The 14,811-nt window shown below is 44.6% G+C and overlaps 1 protein-coding gene across 2 annotated transcripts in view; it reads left to right on the top strand.

Annotated features, from left to right (window-relative positions):
- The window catches only part of LOC117363772 (myosin-9-like), a 201,935-nt gene that overhangs the window by 102,816 nt on the left and 84,308 nt on the right, over positions 1-14,811 (top strand). For both annotated transcript variants that reach the window (XM_033952064.1, XM_033952063.1), the window contains exon 11: positions 5,941-6,012. In XM_033952064.1, coding sequence (XP_033807955.1) covers positions 5,941-6,012 — 72 coding nt within the window. The remainder of the gene's footprint in view (positions 1-5,940; positions 6,013-14,811) is intronic.

Genomic DNA, 14,811 nt, shown 5'->3' with positions numbered 1-14,811 from the left:
TAGCCGCGGAGCTGTATCCATCAGTGGAGATGTCTAACCTCGGCCTGCCCCGGAACTCTTACTGCAGCAGCCGCCCGTCTAGGCAGGAACAGGAAGTCACTGTTGCAGTAAGAGTTCCGGGGCAGGCCGAGGTTAGACATCTCCACTGATGGATACAGCTCCGCGGCTATAACATTTAAAATAATAGCGATCCAAAGGGGGAGGGGAGAAGGTGCGAGGAAGTCTGGAGCTGCAGGGCCGACATTAGAGGGAGTAAGAGTTGATGGTGCCGCAGGGTCCCGCGGGGGGGGGGGGGGGGGGGAGGAAGGAAGGAAGAAGAGGAACCGAAGCATGGCAATTGTGGGGAAGTGCAATCCCCCCAATGCGTCCCCTTACCTTACCTCCCCTTACCTTTGCGACGCGTGTGTGCGCTGTGAAGAGAAACTTTGCGCTGCGATGTAATATTTTGTGCGCGCGCGCAGGCCAACGCACCTTAGCGGGAACACTGGTTGCAGCTTTTCTTCGCTCTCACCACTTTCAGGTCTTTCCTTACCTAGACGACTGGTTAATCAAAGCCGTCTCATCTCAGTCAGTTCTTCTGGCCACGAATCAAACCATCTTTTTTCTTCAAATTCTGGGATTCGAGATCAATCTTCCAAAATCTCACCTCATCCCCACTCAAAGACTCCAGTTCATTGGAGCAATACTGGACACAATCCTGATGAGATCATTCCTACCATCCAATCGTCTTCAGACTCTCCAATTTCTCTGTCAGCAGATTCTGTCTCAAAGTTCCATCTCTGCCAAACAGATGATGATTCTTTTGGGTCACATGGCCTCCACGGTTCACGTCACTCCCCTTGCGCGTCTCCACCTGCGCACTCCCCAATGGACCTTAGCTACCCAGTGGTCCCAGGCGACAGATCCTTGCTCACGACACATATCTGTGACATCATCACTTCGTCGATCTCTGCAATGGTGGTTGATATCCTCAAATCTATCCAGAGGTCTTCTAATTCATCTACCTCCGCATCAGCTTGACATCACCACCGATGCATCCCCTTATGCCTGGGGAGCACATTTGGATGAGTTTCAAACTCAAGGGTTTTGGACACCTCAGGAAATGAAGCATCACATCAATTTCCTGGAACTCAGGGCAATGTTTTATGCCCTCAAAGCATTTCAGCATCTTCTCTTTCCTCAGGTCCTTCTACTGTGCACAGACAATCAAGTTGCAATGTATTACATCAACAAACAAGGTGGGACAGGCTCTCGCCTATTATGCCAGGAAGCCCAGAGAATCTGGACTTGGGCCACAGATCACCACTTGTTCCTGAAAGCGATCTACATCCAGGGGGAGCAGAACTCGTTAGCGGACAAACTCAGCAGAGTATTACAACCACACGAATGGACTCTCGATCCATCGACCTTGCAGTCCATCTTCGACCAGTGGGGCACTCCTCAAGTGGACCTCTTTGCAGCTCCTCACAATCACCAACTGCCCCGCTTCTGCTCCAGACTCTACACTCCTCACCGTCTGGCAGCGGATGCGTTCCTCCTGGACTGGTCCAATCTGTTCCTGTATGCTTTCCCTCTGCTGCCACTCATGTTACGCACCTTGTTCAAGCTCAAGAGGGACAGAGCCACCATGATCCTAATCGCTCCAAGATGGCCCAGGCAGCATTGGTTCTCCCTTCTACTTCAACTCAGTTCCAAAGATCCTTTTCTGCTTCCAATATTTCCTTCTCTGCTTACGCAGCATCAGGAGACCCTTCTTCATCCCAACCTCCAGTCTCTACACCTGACAGCTTGGTATCTCTCGGGCTAACTTCACATGATTCTCTACTGTCTCAGCCCGTTTGTTCTGTCCTGAATGCTTCCAGGAAACCGACCACTCTTCAGTGTTACCTTCAGAAGTGGACAAGATTTTCGTCTTGGTGTCTTCTTCATCATCATAATCCCACGTCTCTTGCAGTGGAGACCTTGTTGGATTACCTGCTTTCTCTGTCTGACTCTGGCCTCAAATCTACCTCCGTCAGAGTTCATCTCAGTGCTATTGCGGCTTTTCATGAGCCAGTCCATGGAAAACTCCTTTCAGCTCATCCCCTGGTCACCAGATTCATGCGAGGTCTTTTTAATTTAAAACCACCTATTAAAGCACCTCCTGTGATCTGGGATCTTAATGTGGTTCTATCCGCTTTAATGAAGCCTCCATTTGAACCTTTGGCTAATGCCTCTTTCAAATTCCTCACTTGGAAGGTTCTTTTCCTTATTGCTCTCACCTCTGCCAGGAGGGTCAGTGAGCTCCATGCACTAGTTTCTGACCCACCTTTCACAGTCTTTCATCATGATATGGTGGTTCTGCTTACACATCCAAAGTTTCTCCCTAAGATTGTATCGGAATTTCATCTCAACCAATCCATTGTTCTGCCTGTCTTCTTTCCGAGACCTCACTCTCATTCTGGAGAACAGGCTCTACATACTTTGGACTGTAAGCGGGCTCTGGATTACTATTTAGACCGTACTAAGCCCCACAGATCATCTCCCCAACTCTTTCTGTCCTTTGATCCGAATAAATTAGGACATCCTGTTTCTAAACGTACGTTGTCTAATTGGCTTGCAGCGTGCATTTCATTCTGTTATGCTCAGACCGGACTGACACTGGAAGGTTCTGTCACGGTCCATAGAGTCCGAGCTATGGCAGCATCTGTAGCTTTCCTCCGTTCCACTCCTATTGAGGAAATCTGCAAGGCTGCCACTTGGTCCTCAGTTCATACTTTTACATCTCACTATTGTCTGGATGCATTCTCCAGACGGGATGGACACTTCAGCCAATCTGTTTTACAAAATTTGTTTTCTTAATGGCCAACCTTCCCACCATCCCTCTTTTTGTTAGCTTGGAGGTCACCCATCAGTCAAGAATATGCTGCCTGCTTTTCCTGGGATAAAGCACAGTTACTTACCGTAACAGGTGTTATCCAGGAACAGCAGGCAGATATTCTTGCGTCCCACCCACCTCCCCGGGTTGGTTTCTTAGCTGGCTTATCCTAACTGGGGACCGCGCGCCTGTGTCGGGCGGGAAGGCACTCGCGCACGCGCGGTGCGGCCTCTAGAACTTTCCAAGTTCTTAGAGTGCAATCACTCTAAAAGTGTCCGTACCGGGGCTCTGTCGGTGCCGTCACCCATCAGTCAAGAATATCTGCCTGCTGTCCCTGGATAACACCTGTTACGGTAAGTAACTGTGCTTTTGATACATTCCCATTCCTTTGGAAGGAAGAAGGGATAAAATATTTAGGTATAATGATACAAAAGACTCTGGAAGACACAATGACAGTAAATGAGAAATCTTTATTGCAGAAAGTCAAAGAAATGTGTGAGCATTGGAATCCTTTACATCTTTCTTGGTGGGGGAGAGTACAAACTGTAAAGATGATGGTTTTGCCTGTGGTTTGTTACCAAATGGGGATGTTGCCAGTTTTTTTTCAGAGGTCCTTTTATAAAAAGCTAAATAGTATTATCACTAAATTTATTTGGCTGGGTAAAACTGCTAGAATAGCTTTAGTGTCATTGCAAAAACCAATTGTTGAGGGTGGGGTAAATTTCCCAAATTTCTACAGATATCATCAAGCTTTTATCATGTGGCAGGGTATGTATTGGATCCTTCCTGAGCTCATGGAACATCTTCCTGATTGGCTGTACTTAGAATGGCAACTCATGTCCCCAATGCAATTGTTTCATGTTCTGAGTATAAAGTTCCCTAGATATGTTAAGGACAATAGTATTTTATTTGATACATGGAAAACATTGAAATTTATTAATAAAGTTACAGTAGAAAAATCCACTTATCAATCCTTATGTTTAAACTCTAAAGTTCAAATAGGTGGGTCTGGGATCTCCTGGAAGCATTGGATGCAGGCAGGCATTCAAACATTAGGGTCTGGGATCTCCTGGAAGCATTGGATGCAGGCAGGCATTCAAACATTAGATAATATTATATCTAATGGGAAACTGCTGGATTTTTCATGGTTGCAACAGTCATTTGGAATTTCAAAATCTCAAAATTATAGATGGTTGCATCTGAAGCAGGCCATTCGGAGTGGGTTCCCTGAATGGCAGAATTTTTAAAACTATTATAGTTTGCAGGTCCTATGCTTCCAGACAAATTTGCTGGGACATCAGGCTGCCAGGTGGTATAAATTAATTTCTGAATTTTTGAATAAGAAACCAAAAAATTGTCTTAAGAAATTTGGAGCATTGAGATAAAGCAGTACATTTCTGCATCTCGATGGCCACGAATTTGGACTCGGAGGATGAGATGTACAGCGTCAGCATCTATGAGACAAACATGTTTTTTTTTAATTGCACAGAACTATTTAGACCCCTGTTAGTTTACAAAAGTTAGATAGTTCTAGGTCTAATAGATGCTGGCATTGTCATCTTGATATAGGGACACTGGATCATCTGTTGTCCTTTAATACTCAAGTTCTGGAAGTCGATATGGGGACAAATTAATGCTATACTTGAGGCATTGATTCCTTTGACATATGAGGCAGTCATATGCGGGACGATGTTACATCTAAACCCTCATTGGACATATATAGAGGGCAGCTTTTCCTTATCATGACCGGGGTAGCCATACAAATGATTACGCGTAACTGGAAGAGCTGGGATCGCCTTAACTTTAATTTTTGGTGGGCAAGTTTATGCTTAACTTATAGATTTGAAAAAATGAATGCAGATATAATGGGTCATATTAAGAGATTTAAGTTAATCTGGGGCCCTTTGATATCTTTTATGGATGCATTGTAATTGGGGTTTTTTTTTGGGGGGGGTTCCCTTTGATCCTGTTGGTATATTGCACACACCCCCAGGGGGAGGGAGGGTGGGAGAGATATATTTATGTCATGGTTTTATTCTCTTGCAAGGTATTGGTTGGGTGTTGGGGGGGGGGCGTTATCGCGCTATGGGGATTTTGATTGATTATAAATTCATATATGATACTGTACTGTTTGTGTAGATACTGTACTGTTTTTTGTTAACTTTGAAAAATTAATAAAACATTTAAACAGAAAAAAAAAAAAGAAGAAGGGGTTAGTCTTACTGCAAGTATAACCAAAAGTTTAATGAGGCTGCCTGGATAGAAGTTGTAGGTTGTGACTTAAGCCATGTAAAAACAGGTCTAAGTGATAAAAAGGTATGCAAAGTGATCAGATAAGCACTGCAGGCACAAAGTATAGACCCCCACACACTGCCCCAGTGATCACTGACCCCTCCCCACAACATCATAAAAATCGTAATAAAAACATACACATCTGCCTCCAAAACATCAGCACCTGGCAGCCTGGCATAGGAAAGCTTAGTAGAGCTGCACAAGAGGTGGCTTAAGTTGTCTTGGGGGTGGGTTAGTGAACCATGGAGAGGAGGACCCAGCCCATAAGCCACTCTAATCACTGCATTCATGGTGAAACATGTGCACCCCCCAAAAACCTTTTGTACTGCCATATAAGTGGCACTTGCAGCCATAAGGGCTATTGGGTGAGATATTATGTGGCACCCTTCTTGTGAAGTTCACAGCAGTGCCTTGTAAGGTACCCCACTACTCTGGTGCAATGTTTGGGTGGCCAGTCCATCACTTTGGTGACCCCACCCACATCCAAAAGGTCTTGTTCTGGGCATTTTTAACTTGGATGAATTTTTGGATGAGAATGGGGTATAACGATAGACGACTTAGTGGTCTGGATGATCAAAAAGCTGGTTGCCAACTAGATGATTTTCAAAAAAAAAAAAATTTGAGATGTATTTTTTGGGAATGGACATTTTATTTAACCGACTTTGGGTGACTAGCGATTTAGGCCAAAAACAGACTTAGACGTTTCTTTTGATTTACTCCAATTTATGATATCCTAATGTGGCATCTGAAATAAAATTAGATTTAAATAAAAGAATTTGTTTAAATTTTAGAGTGAAAATTGCATCATATGAACGAGAACTGGAGGAGCAAAGGGGCAACCTTGACAAAGAAAAAACTAAAAGGTAAAGTTATTGTGATTCATTGAAGGTAGAACATTGTCCATTAATAAAACTGACAAGGGAATGAGAATCTTGTGGAGGTAATAATCAGAGCCCCAAGACCTGCTCAGCAGAGATGGTGTCCATCTATCAAATAAGGTGCAAAGTGTCTTTAGTAACAGATTGGCTAATGTACTGAAGAGGGCTTTAAACTAAATGTACTGGGGTGGGTGTAAAATACCCGAGGTAATTAATAGCTCTCAGGAATAAGGCATCAAATACTAATATTGAAATGATACAAAAGAGTGATAGCTGGAAAGCTTTGTATACCAATGGCCATAGTATGGGAAACAAAATTCCAGATCTAGAGACTGTAATGGTAGAAGCTGAATTGGATTTAGTGGCGGTCACAGAGAACCATGATTGGTATGTAGTTATACCTTGCTATAATCTATTCAGGAGGAATAGGGTAGGTAAAAAGAGTGGAGGAGTGGCATTATACATATGTTAAGAATAATATTAAAGTGACAGAATTGTGAGACATAGGGGGTAAAGAAGCAGCACTGGAAAGAGGAAATGGAAAATGTATTTACATTGGTGTGATATATAGGCCTCTTTCACAGTCAGAAATTACTCTGTCAAAAATTACAAAGACTAAGGAACAATCAATGAAGTTACAGGGAAATACTTTTAAAACCAATCGGAGGAAATTTTTTTTCACTCAGAGAATAGTTAAGCTCTGGAACACGTTGCTACACCTTGGGTTTTGGCCAGGTACTAGTGACTTGGATTGGCCACCGTTAGAACGGGCTACTGGGTTTGATGGACTATTGGTCTGACCCAGTAAGGCTGCTATTATGTACTTAGAAGAAATGGAGAAAGATTTAATTGAAGACATTCACAAGATAGCTAGGAAAGGGGAAGTACTACTGTTAGGTGATGTTAATATGCTGCACATTGGACCATCCCAGCTGAGGGATCATCTAGAAGTAAGGAGATCTTGGATTTACTACAGGAAGAATTGTTCCAGCAATTAGTAACAGAACCCATGCAGGATAGAACTATTTTGGACTTGGTGCTTATAAATGGGGGAAGTGTTCCTGAGGTTACAGTGGGTGATCATTTAGCATCTAGTGATCACAAAATGGTGATGTTCAATATCAAAATGCAGGATGAGAGGACTTACTCAAGACTGAAGGTTCTAGACTTCAAAAGAACTAACTTTGTCAAGATGGGGGAATACCTCAAGGAAGAGTTAGTTGGATGGGAACAGTTGAACGAAGTAGAAAAGCAGTGAGTAAAACTGAAAGAAGCTATTCGAAAGGCGTCAGATCTTTATGTTAGGAAAGTACATAAAAGGAAAAGAAGGTTGCTTTGGTTCTCAAATGCAATAGCTGAAAAGGTGAGAGAAAAATGGTTAGCCTTCATAAATTTACAAGACGTCGCAGAAAGAGGAAGACAAACAAAAATATGTAGAAAAACTACAAGAAGTGGGAAAAGCTGTCAGAAAAGCAAAGGTGCAAATGGAAGAAAAGATAACCAATAAGGTAAAATTGGGGGACAAAATGTTTTTTAGTTATGTAAGTGATAGGAAGAAGTGTCAAAATAGCATAGTGAGGCTCAAGGGTGAGGGGGACAAATATACAGAAACTGATAAGGATAAGGCTGAACTGCTTAACAATTATTTCTGTTTGTGTTCACAGATGAAAGTCCGGGGGTAGGACCACAAAAAATGAATGGAAATGGATATGTAGTAGACTGGGAAAGATTCTCAGAAAACTGTGTTTGTGAGGAACTAGCTAAATTAAAAGTAGACAAAGCGATGAGGTCTGATAGATATATCCAAGGGTACTCAAGGAACTCAAAGAGCTTCTGGCAGCTCCATTGTCTCATCTTTTTAGTTAGTCTGATCTTGTAGTGAGTAAACTAATGGAAACACTTTCTTAAGCAGAGGATAGTGAGATTTCTAGAATTGAATGGACTGCAGGATCTGAGGCAGGTCTTGTCAGACAAATTCAATTTGATTTCTTTGACTGAGTGATCAAACAGTTGGATATGGGACGGGTGCTAGATGTAGCAAAGCTTTTAACACAGTGCTGCATAAGCAACTGAATGCTTGCAGTAAGGGCCCCAAAGTAACAAACTGGGTTAAAAGCTGGTTAAGTGTAAGGAGACAAAGGGTAGTGGTAAATAATTTGCTCAGAGGATAAAGATGTTAGTGGAGTGTCTCAGGGATCTGTCCTTGGGCCGGCTCTATTTAACATTTGTGTGAGTGATATTATGGAAGGACTGACAGAGGTTTCTTTGGGAGAATTGCTACCTGAGAATTGTTACCTGCTTCTGCACTGCTGGCCTGGATGATCTTAGCCACGCCCCCTGAGTGATGTCACTCAGGGGAAGAAGGTGAAAAAGGCCAAGTCAGTGGGGCGCGACTTTGGGGACTATGGTGAGAGAACTTATTGCTTGATGAATGTTTTTCTTTTTGTTTTGTTTTCTTTCTCTTGGAGCAATAAGACCCTGAAACCTGTAGGTAGAGGAGGAACTAAGATGGCAGATGTCGTCAAATTTTTTCTTCTAAAATTTTTACCTCGTGACGCTGTTCTAAGATGCTGTTTGAATTTTTTCTTGAAGCATGCCCCACACTAAAAGAAAAGGAGTAGTGAGAGAGCTGCAATCTTTGCCTCAAACCTCCTCACCGGTACAGCCGACACTGCAGCACTTTTTTGAATTGCGGACAACAGCCATCCCAATGACGGCAGACTTCTGCGCAGACTCAGAGTGAGAGAGTACCCGAGTCTTTGGAGTTCCAAACATCACTGTTGTCGCCAATGATCTCTGCACCGCTCGATCCAGGGAGCGGGCAGAGTAATGCTTCCTTCTCCGGAGAGGAGGGGGGAGTGATGCTGGAGAAGGTAGCGGGTGAAACTACACTCCAGGCTGGAGCGCAGGGATAAGGGTGAGGGTTTGGGAACCTCGGCTAAATGCCCTGTGGTAACTCTGGAAACTCTGTTGGAGGCCATAAGGAGAATAGATGAAAAGATGGATAAAACCTCTTCTGATATGCAAGTACTGGTTAATAAAGTGGACTCTTTTTCATTAAAGGCTCCTTTTACTAAGGTGCGCGTGGCATTGTAGCGTGCTATTCCGCACGTTACAGCCCTAACGCAGCTTAGTAAAAGGAGCCCTAAACGTTGAAAAGGTGAAACAGGAGTGTTTTTTGATAAAATTGAATCTGACTGTCTCTTTGAAAAACTATTGCTACAATTATTAGAGAACAATCTTTAACCTCAAGGAAGATTGAGATGATTGAAAATCATAATTGTCGCCTCAATTTGAGAGTATTGAACTTTTCCAAAAATTCCTACTATGCCACCGATTGAGCTCTTTAAAAAAAAATTTCTTAAAGAAAATTTGAAGTTTCCGGCTGAGCAGATACCACCAGTAAATAAATTGTTCTTTTTGCCTGCCTCAATGAAAAACTTTGAGACAAATGAATTACCTACAATTGGATTACCTGTATCAGATAGTTCACCTGTTGACAATGATTTACAGAACTTTACGGCAGTTTTGGAAAGCTCGTATTCTGATATTAAAAAGAGAGCTATGTTGATTGTTAGTTTTATATTTGAGCAAGATCTTAATTCTATAATGAGATTATTTTTCAAAAGCTTTGTTTCACAATTTTGTGGTAAAAAAATTTGGCTATATCATGATGTAACAAAATTAACCCAAGAAAGGCGCAAGTTATTTCTTGCAAAGAGAGATGAGACAAAGAAATTGGGCACTACCTTATGTTAACCTACTCCTGCAAGTGTATTTTTTTTTTTACATTCTTTATTCATTTTTAAAACTTCAATTGTGCACAAAAGATGATGCATTTTCATAAATTATTATCATTACAGCACAATATACTTAATAGAATAAAGACGAGACTTATTTTCTCCCACCCACTTTCCAATTTACAAACACCTCATAAAAATATTTGTAATCAACCCTACTATATTTCTTAACAAATGTCAAAACATATCCCCCGCCCCCCTCCCCGGATGTGCATGTTTTCCCCAATTTATATAGATAAATCACTCTTTACAATATTTAGTTAATGGTTCCCAAACTGCCATAAATTTTTTATAATAACCCTTCTGAATGGCCATAAACTTTTCCATTTTAAAGATATAACATAGGGATTCCCACCAGAATGAATAATTTAATCTATCCCAATTTTTCTAATTCTTTAAAATAAGCTGCATGGCATCTCCCATCATTATAAACAAAAGTTTGTTATTTTTTGCTAAAATTTGACTTTTTGCCCTCATAGATGTTCCAAATAAAATGGTATCATATGATAGTGCCACTGGATTTTCTAATAAATTATTAACCTGATCCCAAATCGATCTCCAGAATTTTAGAATCAAAGGACAATAGTATAGGAAATGATCTAACTTGTTTTATTAAATATATGGGTTTGAAATATATATTTTATGCACCCAATCAGCTAAGATCCTTTTTGGACCTCAACGGGTTTATCAGAGATGGAGTATCTGGCTCAAATAATTAGTAACTGGGGAGTTTGACGTATTAAGCCTTCTCCTAAATAGTTTCCTATAACTTATCTCTTGATAATTTTGATTCCTTCTTTCCTTCTGTTTGTAGTCTAAGAAAGAACTATTTCCATAAGATTGTTATTACTTCTTAGTTTGTACTTAGATTTATTTTCATGTGGGATTATGGCTCTATATTTCCTTAAACAAGTTGTTATACTTGTGAAAAAGTTATAATTAATAAAAATAAAAAAACATATTATGGAAGGACTGTCTGGAAATGTTTGTCTTTTGCCGATGATACCAAGCTCTGTAATAGGGTACACATTCTGGAGGGTGTGGATAACATGAGGTAGGATCTTGTGAAGATTGAAGAATGTTCTGGTAATTGACAATTAAGATTTAATGCTAAAAGTGCAGGGTCATGCATTTGGGCTGCAAAAATCCAGGAGAATGTTATAGTATAGGAGACAAGGAGGGGGGTCACGTGATGCCGTGCTCTTGAACGGACGTGCCTCCGTACAGCTCCGGGCCGTGCCAACCTAAATCTGCTTTTTACTCCTTGCTTTTTTGCACGACCCGTTTCTGTGTTACTCCGGTGACTCTCGGGAACTGGCTGGCGCCTGTTGAGCTTTTCCTTGGTGTATTCCCGACCGCTGTGACTGCCAAAGCACAGCGGGACACTCGCGGGAAACTGAGGCATGCTGATACCAAAATGGCGAAAGGCCACGAGGTCCCTATGTTTACTATTCAGGAAGCCGCAATCCAAGAACTAACTAAATCCCTCACCCTTGTTATGGAGGATAAACTGGCGAAAATCCAAACTTTTATGGAGGACTTTCGGGAGACTTTGGAAACCCATGCAGACTGTCTCCAGAGGGTTGAGGATCGGGTGGCTCAGCAGGAGGACCGTGCAGCTGATTTCGAGGAGAGGATTCGGGTCCTGGAATCTGCCAAGACTACCCTACTAGACCGCCTTGATGACCACGAAAACAGGTGTCGCAGGAATAACTTGCGGTTTATCAGGCTACCTAGTACTATACAAGATGTTGACTTGCGCTCCTGCTTGGAGAAATGGCTGTCTGGGGTCCTGGACTCTAGCAATGCTGGGGAGCGAATTCTCATTGAAAGGCACATCGGGTGGGCGTTCGAAGAGACAACAATCAACGGCCCTGACCGGTCCTCGCCTGCTTTCTCAATTTTGCCATCAAGGAGTGCGTTCTTGCCAGATATAGACGAGGGCCGGAATTTACCTATGAGGGACACAAAATCCTGGTTTTCCAGGATTTCTCGCCGCAATTTTCTCCCGCCGCAAAGCGATGGTGCCTCACTGCCATACCTTGTTCCAGTGCAACATCAGGGTTTCCCTGCTCTTTCCTGCCAGGGCTCGCATTTCACATAACAACAGGACTCTCTTTTTTGACACGCCCCGAGAATTAGAGCGCTTCATTCAAGATCTGCCGGTGCCACAGCGTGAAGAGCCAGGCATTGCTTGAGTCTGCTGAACCCTGCTAGTGATGTTTCCTTCTGTGTTTGAGCGGGAACGTTGCACCGTGCTGGATCTTCTTTCTTGGACTCTGATTTCCCTCCAGCTTCCTGGGTGATTCCCCGGGCCCTATGGCTGAGACGGCTTCGCTTTTTGCTTTTCAGAGAGGAGCCCGTTGGAGTGTGATAGCCCACTTCTCTTCTACTTTCCTTATTTGCTGAGCTATGAGTTCTTATGGGCTGCCCAGGGGGCCTTGTTTATTTATTCCTGGGCCCAGTTTGGTCCCCCTCTCTTTTACCTTCGTGGGAGGCCATGTTATCTCCGTGGCCTTAGGCTGCCTGTCAACGACCATCTTTGATCGGGTCCTGAAATCTTTGAACTCTTTGCTATGGCCTTGATACACGGCAGCCCAGCCACCTGTTCCTGAGGCACCGATACTTCGGCGCTGAAGTGGCATGGATGAGTTCTATGACTCTGATTGCTCTTTAAAACCGCTTTGTCTTTTGTACCATGCCTCTGTTCAGAGTTTTTGTCACTGGAGTTCCTTGTGTTGTGTTGTACTTTTCTTGGGCATGGCCCGGAGCTGTTTGTTGTTTTTCAGATATGGGGGGTTGCATGGTTTTACTATGCTGGATTTTGGGTTTGGGAGGGATTGGGTGGGATGGAGGGGGGAGAGGGGGGTATGGGGGAATGCTTGGCTGTGTGTATGGGATGTGGATGAGTTGTGTGCATGGTTGTGTATGCCTTTGGATGCCGGTTTACCTTTTTCTCTTTCTTTCTGGTGTGGGCAGCTTCTATTTGTGAGTTGGAGGGGACTTTGGCTGGGACGGTCTCCTCCACTCCATGCTATGGCTCATTGCCAGCTATCTTTCCTGTCTTTCCCTGTGCAGCAGCTGCAGCAGTATTTTCCCCTACCCCCCTTTCCCTTCCCACGGTCTGGTATGCTCCCTTAGTCTCTTGCTGCCAAGGCTCTGGATGTCTTCTGATAACTTGCTTGCCAGGGTCTCCTTCTTTCTTCTTTCTCCGTGCTAACCATCCATCTGCCATCTCTGTCCTCCCCTTCCGTTTCCCTTTCCACCCACGGATGTCTGGCATCTTTTTCGTCTCCCTCCACAGATCCACCTTTTCTTAACTACCCTTTCATCCAGCATTTTTCCCTCCTTCCCCACCACCCCAGGGTCCACCATCTCTCCCTTTCTTTTCCCAACTACCCTCCTAACCAGTATCTCTATCCCCCCCTTCCACACCATCTCTTGTGTCCAACTTCTCTCCCTTTCTGTTCCTTCCCTCCCTAAAACCCATGGTCCATCATCGCTCTCCCTCTCCTCTATTTTCAGACCCATTATTTCTTCCCACCCAAAGTCCGGCATATGCACGTCTCTTTGAACCCCTCCCCCTTCCCTCTGTGTACTTCTACACCAGGGCCCCCCCTCCCCTGAAGGCCTGTCCCCCCTTGAAGGCCTGCCTGCCTGTTCCCCTTGAAGCCTGCCTGTCCCTCCCTTGAAGCCTGCCTGTCCCCCCCTTGAAGCCTGCCTGTCTGTCCCCATTGAAGGCCTGTCCCCCCCCGAAGGCCTGCACCCCCCTGAAGGCCTGTCCCCCCCCTTTGAAGGCCTGCCTGTCCCCCTTGAAGGCCTGTCCCCCCGAAGGCCTGCACCCCCCCGAAGGCCTGTTCCCCCTTGAAGGCGTGTCCCTCCCCTTGAAGGCATGTTCCCCCTTGAAGGCATGTCCCCCCCACAAGGCCTACCTGCTCGCCCCACCCTGAAGGCCTGCTGCCCCCCCGAAGGATCACTCGCCCCCCCCACCACCTCGAAGGATCGCTCGCCCCCCACCACCTCGAAGGACCGCTCGCCCCCCACCACCACCACCACGAAGGACTGCTCATCCCCCCCGGCCTCCTCGCACCATTTACCTGGAGAAACAGCCTGCACAAGATTGCGATGCCAGCGATCTTTGCCTGCTTCAGCTGTTTCCTCCGCCGCGGTCCTGCCCCTCCTCTGACGCGATCTTGTGCAGGCTGTTTCCTCAGGTAAATGGTGCGGGGAGGCCGGGGGGGGGGAATCCAGATGCGACACCCGGACGTCGGGGGCTAAACCGGACGCAGGGGGGGGAACTGGACCGGGAGCACTCCCTCAGGACTTGCACCCGGGGCGGACCTCCCCCCCACCCCCCTTGGTACTCCACTGCACTGGAGATTTGCAACTGTGAACTATGATGAAGAGAAGATAACGTCAGTGTTTGCAGATCTGCTGTGTGAAAACTTTGTTTCTGTTGAGGTCCCGGGACTGAGCAGCTAAGTACTTGGCTTTTCTGTGTGTTTGTTAAGTGTTTGTTCTTTGTATTACCACACCCTTACACACTGGGGAGTTTAGTGCTTTTTGTTTGATTTTGTCTCTACAGCTAGCAATACCTTAGTTTTTTTTTCTTCCATGGGTGGAGTTTTTTTCTGGGTAAGTGCTGGCTGTAAGAGTAGCCGATGATTATAGCAGGTCAGCTGTATACAGTGGTACCTTGGATTACGAGCATAATCCGTTCCAGGAGCATGCTCGTAATCCAAAATGCTCGTTTATCAAAGCGAGTTTCCCCATAGGAAGTAATGGAAACTCGCTTTGATATGTTCCCACCCCCCACCCTCCACCCCCCCGAGGCCAGCAGCTGTGAGCCTGCCGGTGCCGGGTGTTACAGATGGCCACCGACCAGGGCTCAGTAAAGACCGACCTTGACGTGCCTTCAAAGGAAGTTGAAGGTCCTGCTGGTTCTTAATTGTATAAAGAAAAACAAATGTCAGGAACAATAAAG

This window comes from Geotrypetes seraphini, chromosome 7 (genome assembly GCF_902459505.1).
Source record: "Geotrypetes seraphini chromosome 7, aGeoSer1.1, whole genome shotgun sequence".
NCBI lineage: Eukaryota > Metazoa > Chordata > Amphibia > Gymnophiona > Dermophiidae > Geotrypetes > Geotrypetes seraphini.
This window is presented reverse-complemented; position numbering and strand designations above follow the sequence as displayed.